The 8,680-nt window shown below is 36.4% G+C and overlaps 1 protein-coding gene across 1 annotated transcript; it reads left to right on the top strand.

Annotated features, from left to right (window-relative positions):
• The first annotated feature begins 465 nt into the window (after window positions 1-465).
• LOC104441006 (non-classical arabinogalactan protein 31) lies at window positions 466-2,207 on the top strand. Its single transcript, XM_010053997.2, has 2 exons — window positions 466-989; window positions 1,700-2,207. The coding sequence occupies exons 1-2, from the start codon at window positions 512-514 to the stop codon at window positions 1,999-2,001; spliced, it is 780 nt and encodes a 259-aa protein (XP_010052299.2). The 5' UTR covers window positions 466-511; the 3' UTR covers window positions 2,002-2,207.
• The last annotated feature ends 6,473 nt before the right edge of the window (window positions 2,208-8,680 follow it).

Here is an 8,680-nt window from a genome sequence, read left to right as displayed (position 1 = left end):
CTCTCTAAAGGAATATTTATATCGCAATATTTCATGTTGGATTCGAAAATGGAAAATCAAACCAATTAGTTCATTAATTCAAAATCTCTTTATGGTTCACTCGAAATAATCCGAAGCCGCTTTTCTACGTCATTTATTAACCCAAAAGTGTCTTCCCTCCTGTTTTTTTTTTTTTTTAACTCTATTAAATTACCCTTACAATACATACTACACAGCCAACCCCAGCCAAAATTTTCTCCCCTTTTTACTTGGTCACAATTATTTTTTAAATTAATTGAGCCGTTCTTTTCTTCTGTTCTTTTCTTGACCGAGGACTACTCTAGACCCCTGTCTGCCCCCACCCAAATAAAAACAAGAACAAGAAAAAGGTAAAATAGAGAAAAAAGAAAAAGAAAAAGAGGGGCTTTTCTCATGAGAGAAGCCGCACAGATTCATGCATTAAAACTCCTATAAATCACCTTCTCAGAAAACCTCTCAACTCACCACCTACACCCCTCTCTCTCTCTGTAAGATGGCCAGAGCATTTCTTCTCGCTCAGCTCCTGCTAGCTTCGAGCCTCTTCTTCGCCCTCTCCTCCCATGGCGAAGAGCTCGCGGAGGCGGTGGCCAGCGACGCCGTGAGCCCCGTCCACTCCCCGCCGCGGCCCCCAGCCACCACCACCCCGGCCACCACCCCCACCACCACCCCCACCACCTCGCCCCAGCCTCCGTCCCTGCCCTCTCCCCCACCACCGCCCATGCGCCGGCCCCGCACCACCACCACCACCACCACACCCATGCACCGGTCCCCGCCCCCATGGCTCACCCTCCTTCCCACGCACCGTCCCACGCTCCGGCCCACGCGCGCCGCCCCACGTGCCGGTCCACCCGCCCGTCCACCCCCGGTGGCCCCCATGGGCCGGCGGTTCATAGCCGTCCAGGGGGTGGTGTACTGCAAGTCGTGCAAGTACTCCGGGGTCGAAACTCTCCTGGGAGCTACTCCAGTTCTTGGTCAGTTTTCTTTTACATTTTCCCCAAAAGTCTTGCCATTTTTCCCTCAGTTTCAAAAGCCAAAAACCCACCATTTTCTTTTTCCTCTTTATCCTTCTGTATTTTGCATGTTGGACTAATGTTATGAACTTGCTAAATTTCCATCCTTTCTTAGGGTTTCAGTGCATATAAAGAAGCAAAAAGGAAAAAGGAAACATATAGACATAATACCCATTTTTAACTGGCGGACATTATTATTACTCTCTCTCTCTCTCTCTCTCTGGGTTCTAGTGCTGTATTTTTTTCTTTATGGTGTTGTGGTAATTTCTTGTTTTTCCCCAATGTCTCATATTTCTCGGTAAGAGCGAAGTTAGGTTAACGAGGCCCGACCTTTCTCTTTCATCGATGTCTGAAAAAGGGGCTGAAAAATATGGACGCATCTCCTTTCTCTCTCTCTGCCCTAAAACGTGTCTTGTCAACTTTCCCCCACACTTTATGAAAGTTTGAATTTTGGCCAATGGCCATACACCCGTTTTTCCAAATTTATTTATTCATTTCTTGGGAATACTAATCATAACCCTTTTCGCCATTTAAGCGAAAAAAAATTGTCAACAACCCTAAATTCTAGACATTTGAAAGTTTTCAAGATTATGTTTCAGTGAATTTTCTCGATCTCCCTTTTTTTCCCCCAAGATCTTGTCGTTTTGACGACGAGGTTTCGTTCTTTGCAGGTGCCGTCGTGAAGCTGGAATGCAACAACACCAAGTACCGACCCACCGTGCAGACGGCGAAGACCGACAAGAACGGCTACTTCTTCCTCAAGGCCCCCAAGACCATCACAACCTACGCCTTCCACAAGTGCATGGCGTCCCTCGCCTCGTCGCCGGTCCCCTCGTGCCAGAAGCCCTCCGCCCTCCACGGCGGCACCGTCGGCGCGGTCCTCAGGCCGGAGAAGCCCGTCATGATCGACAAGCTCCCCTACACGGTCTTCACCGTCGGCCCCTTCGCCTTCGAGCCGCAATGCAAGCACTGAAAGAAAGCTGCTCCCGCGGCTCCGATGATGTTCGTCGTGTAATGTTTCTAGATAATGTGTTAATGAAAACTTCCTTGTCTGAGACTATGAACACCCTGTTGTGGGGTTTTCTTAGAAGGTTGAAGATGATTGATGTCGTTTGATGAATGTTGATGATAGTGAGTGGAGTTCAGTAACTGGCTTAAGTTGGTCTCTTTTGATGGAAATCATGTGTTAGCGAGCGTACTTCCAAAGAGTAATTTAAGCGTTGCGGTTGCCTTCGTTCCTTGGCACCGCCGCCCCCGTGATCGTTCTCGGACCATAGCTCCGGCAACTGGTGGTCGAACCGCTAGCGACCTTGGCGGCGAGAGATGGGATTAGCATAAATGCCAACTCATAAATAAAACGTTACCCACTGAAAGGACATATGCACTGATGAGACGATACAGAAAAATTCGCCAACTCATAAATAAAACGTGATCTGCTGAAAGGACATGCACAAAGGAGACGATACAGAAAAATTCTTAATTTCGTGTCATCAATTCAGAGGTAAAATTTATCCGGACAGGAATAAAAATTATGTATACTCAAAAACCCTAGCTGAATTTATCTGTAAATTCCAAACTCCAAATTATTTTTTTAATCATCAAAAATCATTTGTGACAAATTTTATCATTTGTTAATTTTCGTTAAATAAAGAATATCACAAGAATCATAAATTGGTACAAATTAGTCCATTTATAATAAATTGATGGTAAAATTTCTAATTGATACAACTATTAATTGTTGCATGTAAATGACATGGTCTGTGATTTCCCATACTTGTGAACTATTTGGGAGTGAAGTTTGAGGTTATTAAGTGAAAAGCGAGGGCGCATAAAGGATAAACACAACTAATTCGTAGAAGTGGCATCAGGATAGTAAGTATTTGGATTTCTAAGATAGAAGGATAATATTACTTATAAACTTTAAAAGTAGAATTGGTTTCTTGTGCACAAATTGGACGGAGGTTGATGCTATTCTCTCGATAAGGCTTATAGCAGGTTAAAACTAGTTGTTAAATTTAAAGAAAGCCGTTATCTCACTCAACTAGACATCCGAATCAAGCTAGGCGTGGTACGATCTTGTATGAAAAGAGCTATTAATCGTATTGTTCATTAATCATATTAATCATATTGTTCATTAGAACAAAATCTCAAATTGAAATAAAATTTAATGAAATATTGATTGTTAATAAATTATTTTGGAATAAATTTATTTTTGTAAATTTGTCATATATCAACATAAAGTTTTTCATGACACCTTAGTAAGTAATAAAACTTAACACAGTAAACATAGTAATAAATGGATAGTAATATAAATAATCTTTAAATTTTTATTTTATTCATTATGGAATAAAGTCTCTAAACTTTTACTAAATATTCAATTGAATCTCTAGATTGTACAAAGATGTTTAATATTTTTTTTTCATAAATTTAAATTCAAACACAACATTCATTTAGTTTGCGGCTAGATTGAACAGATTTAAAAAAAAATCAGGATCTTTGTTAAATAAACTAAAAATTTATAGACCATATTATATACTATGTCAGAATTTATGAATCATTTGTATCCTATTCCCTTTATCATACACTAAAAATGCCGTAATTCTAGGAAATCTCTTGAACCAAATATGTGACTTCTGCTCTGAAATTGCCTCTAACGTCTACCGCAGGTCACGTCGTGTCACGAACAAAGGACCAATCCATCACGTTCCCAACGGCTCTTCCGCCGCTGTACTCGGCTGTCTTCAATTTTTCAAAATTAGTATTCTTTTATTTTTTTTTGTTGGGGGTCTTGGAGAGGTTAATTACAATTAAGTAAAAAATGATGTTTGTGGCAATAGAGAAAATGACAAAAAAGGAAAAAAAGAAAAAGAAAATAAACGGCTAGCGAGACGTTATGACGACTCTTGTCTGATTTGTGGCAGACATACTGTCTTGAAGCACGCAGCTTTATTAGTGGCTGAGCCTTGGCCTTGGTCCCCCCTCCTCCTTTTCAACAACCCGCATTTATATTATAATTTTCCCTTTATGGAAATGCTAATAAACTTTTGCAGAACACTAATTATTTCTAATGTTAGCGTTTGGTATTAACCCTACTTTTATTTACTCAAAAATTATAAATCTACCTTTTGGGTTTTCCTAGATATTATACATTAAGAATATGAATCTTTGAAGGAAAAAATAAAGAGGAAAAATAAAGAAGAATATTTACATGAAAAATCATGTTATTGCACTAAGCACTCTCTCTACTATCAATATCAGCATTACAAACTCTAAAATTCCAAATAAGATATTGCCCCTATATATAGCATGAGTTTATTATACTAAATGCCTCATCGGTTTTAATATAATAGAATGTGCAATCCACTGAAATGTATTTACTCACAACAAATTATTTGTGCACTCGAATATTATTTTCTTTTATTAGACTACATAACTCCATCACTCTATCCAAACATTATAACAAAGACATCAACAAAAAGTTCGAATTATCAAGTCAACTAACTTCTAATCGTTGATGGCTTCAAACATAACTCCTCTTTACTGCCGACCTCTATGAAGATTTCATCAAGCTCGATAGGCTTTCAATCCAAGTCTAATTGGTACTCGGCATCTAAGATCAGGCTTACTTTCAAAAGTCCTAAAGAACGTGCTCTCTATCGCATCTAATTATATAGCGGCCACCCTTCTAAAATCCTTGACTCTCGTCAAAATTAGGAGATTTTTCCTCCAATTATAGTCAAAGTTAGGCGGGGCCAGGGCAAAGACTTTATAGGCGATGATTCATGAAGTAGTGGGAATAAAATCTTTGGAGAGGGGTCATGGTGCACGCGGCTGAACGATGGAGGGAGAAAGAGGGGGGGGGGGGGTGTTGCAATCATTAGCCAAATCTCAATTATTTGTGACAAAACATAGGATCCCCACCATGGATAGGATTGCAATGGAGATTTGAATTACTTTAAGCCATATTCACTTTGATCCAAGGGGGTCCTACAATGTATGGTCGACTAGGGCAAAAAAAATAATAATGATAGTAATGTCGGGCATATGCGAATATCCGCAAGATTTTCCGGCTATTTTGAATCTAGAGAGTTGACGGACTTTTGATGATTGATTTTTTGATCTTGGTTGATTATCCCTTAATTTAGGCTAATGTAGAATAGATTAATTGATGATTTAAGGGGTCATATTGTGAGCTTTTGTTAAACTAGTTTTCGTACGAAAATGCAGTACTATAAGAGCATCTCTATGCTTCAACCTATGTACTTCAGAGATGAATCTGGTTTTTTGCAAAATTTACTCATTGGAAAAGAAATAGAAACTAACTTTATAGAAAAGAGTGAAGTCATTTGAATTTCAACTTTTCGTTGGGCTTTAAAGAACGAATCAATGAAAAAAATCGCATTTGCAATTTTCACTGAGGTATCGATAGTATGTTGTGAGTTTTTGTAAAACTTTTTTTGGTACGAAAATGTGGTACCATGGGAGAATCTCTATGCTTCAACATATGTAATTCAGAGATGATTTTGCTTTTTTGCAAAATTTACTTATCGGAAAAGAAATAGAAACCAACTTTATAGAAAAGAGTGAAGTCATTTGAATTCCAACAAACGCTTTTTCGTTGGGCTTTAAAAGAATTAATCAATGAAGAAAATCACATTTGCATTTTTCACTGAGATATCATTCGATTTTTGAGAGAGTTATTAAGCTGTGTGTTGCAGTCATGTCGTAAGCTTTTATAAAACTTTTTATGGTACGAAAATATAGTACTATAGGAGCATCTCTATGCTTTAATTTATGTACTTAAGAGATGATTTTGATTTTTTACAAATTTACTTATTGGAAAAGAAACAGAAACTTCCTTTACAGAAAAAAGTCATTTGAATTCTAACAAAAGCTTTTTTGTTGGGCTTTAAAAGAACGAATCAACGAAAAAAATCATATTTGATATCATTTGATTTTTTTTTTTTAAAGAACTATTAGGTTGCATTTAGTAGTAAAGATGAAATTTGAAATATGATAAAATTCATTAAATTCTACGTTTGGTGCTTACTTAAGATAAGATAAAGTTGGATATAAATGAGATATAGGTTGAATAAAATTAATCCATGAGAGAAGTGAGATAAATGTGAATATGATTTAAAATATCCATAATAGAAAGTTTTTTTTTTAAATAAAAACTTATTAAATTAACAAAATCTCAATATAAATAGTATTTGAATTATAATATAAGAAATTCAAAACAACAAATTTATATTTACTACATATTATAATTTGATCTTTTTAATTTATACATTTGACTTTAATTCTATTTTATGATGTAAATTCAATATATAAATATAAATATATATTTATATTTAATACATATTTAGGTAGTTTGGTATTTTATGTATATTAGTATAGTTTACTATTTAATAATTTTTCATTAGAAAGTGATGGAAGGGGAAAAATAATAATAATAAAATAATTAAAAAGACAGGAAAAATAAAATAAAAATAAATTAGGGAATAGTGTCACAAGAGATTTTTTATCATCTCCATAAATTTTTATGTTCATTTACATTGATACGTTGTTTATATCCAAAAAAAAGTATATGATATGATGTGAGTATATTAAATTTTATTATTACGATTCACAAAATAATGAATATGATATAGCAAAATCTTTGGATTCATATCCTATCTCCTGTAATCTTATTTTAGTTAGAATTCTAGATGACCAAACATAATCATAAGGTATCGAGATATATTAGAATCTTTGTTTGTATAAGTGAAGAGAAAATTAAGGCGTCATTTTTTTTTTTTTTTTTTGATCGGTGATAATTCTTTCAATTTCAAACGGTCGGATTGGCATAATATATCAATTGGCCTTCATGACGTCCAAAAGGCTTGAAGGGGGTTTGAAACCCAGTCAAATTTCCTTTCCACCAAGATTGGGGTGTTCAACATATATCGAGTAAGAGTTTTATTTCGAATTATATAGATAGATATTTCTAATTTATAAAGGGACTTAGGCTGCGGTTCACATATCATTTAAAATGGGCTTTAGACCTATGAAAACATTGAACCAAAATTGATATGTTTGGAAAGAAAATTTTGAAGGCGTCATAATCAAAACTAGCATTTCTAAAAGCTTTTAGCCCAATGCAAGTCCTATTCATTTTTTTTTTTTTTGTCAGAAACCTATCCACTTATTGGTTTGAGCATTTTCGAATTGTTAGATTTTCTTTTTTCCTACTTTGGCCTCACTAAAATATCTAAGTTTTAGATTTGCCCTCACCATTTTATCTAGGCAAACTTGCACGACGTGGTGGGCAAGCCCAAATCTGACCCCCGGTAAGTTGGATCCGTTGTCGGCATGTGACCTTTAATGGCGCGGCACTTGATCCGCAACCCTCAGACGCGGCTGAGCTAAGGTTTCCTTTTTCATATTTTAATCATTTGCATTTCATCAAAATCTTTTATCCTAAAGTCCTTTGTATTTATGTGAAGGCATTTTCCTAAATCTCTCCCAAACATGCTGTTTTTCATACTAGCATGAGTCGGACCGATGACACACGAAAATTTTCGGTTGGACTTGTGATTTTATTCATTGGATTAGTGCTTGCTTTGAAAATTTCTTGACCCAATTTAAAATTTTCAACATGTAGTTCGGAAATCTGATTAGACACGGAAACTGTTACAGAGCAAAATTGCAAACGAGAGAGGCATGCATTCTGCCCTCGAATGGAGAGTAATGGGCCTAGGTTCGAAATTGGGCCAAGGTTCAGAAGTTCAATATCTTTTGGAAAATTTATCGTTTTTCTCATTTCGAGATTAAATTATGTAATTTAAAAATATTCACATAAAATTACTTGAACAAAATGTAGATTTGTTCGAAGACATAAATTTTGTAGATCCGCCCTCGAATGGAGAGTAGTGGGCCTAGTTTCGGAATTGGGCTAAGGTTAAGAAATTCAATCTCTTATGGAAAATTTCTCGTTTTTCTCATTTCAAGATTAAATTATGTAATTTAAAAATATTCACATAAAATTACTTGAACAAAATGTAGATTTGTTCGAAGACATGAATTTTGCATATCCGTTGATAACCATCCATATCAATTGATGTGAAGTATTAAGCAGCGCAAGTACTATCCCAAAAGCTCGTTTAGAGCCTTCATGCATTAAGCATTGCGGCCTCTTCTTTTTCGATTTCGGCCTCCACGCTTTTATTTTTTCTTCCATTTCTCTCCGACACAACTTTCCGATGACCGCTTCGAATTGATCAGGATTTCTTTCTGAGCCGTGATCCACAACCACTTGCTCATGGCTTTACCTTGACATCGACCAAGGATGGCAATCAAACCTCCGCAGTGGGGTTGTTAGAATCGGGACGACTGTCTGCTAGCCATGACGGAGAAGTTCTTCCCCCTTTTATGGGTAAAAGGATGGGGAGGAACGGTTGATGCAACTACCTAGGCTAGGCGTCACCATAAGGAATCATAACTACTCATCTTACCTATAAATATGTAAGCTCATCACCGTAGTCCCATCAGTGTATTAAAATTCAGAATGTTTCTTCACATAAGGTAGGAAATGTCTCTTCGAGTAGGCACATGCGATCTAGAGATTCAATCATGGTATGATTCGAACTCATGACCTCCTAAAATTCATT

Source organism: Eucalyptus grandis, chromosome 4 (assembly GCF_016545825.1).
Source record: "Eucalyptus grandis isolate ANBG69807.140 chromosome 4, ASM1654582v1, whole genome shotgun sequence".
In the NCBI taxonomy this organism is placed as follows: Eukaryota; Viridiplantae; Streptophyta; class Magnoliopsida; order Myrtales; family Myrtaceae; genus Eucalyptus; species Eucalyptus grandis.
This window is presented reverse-complemented; position numbering and strand designations above follow the sequence as displayed.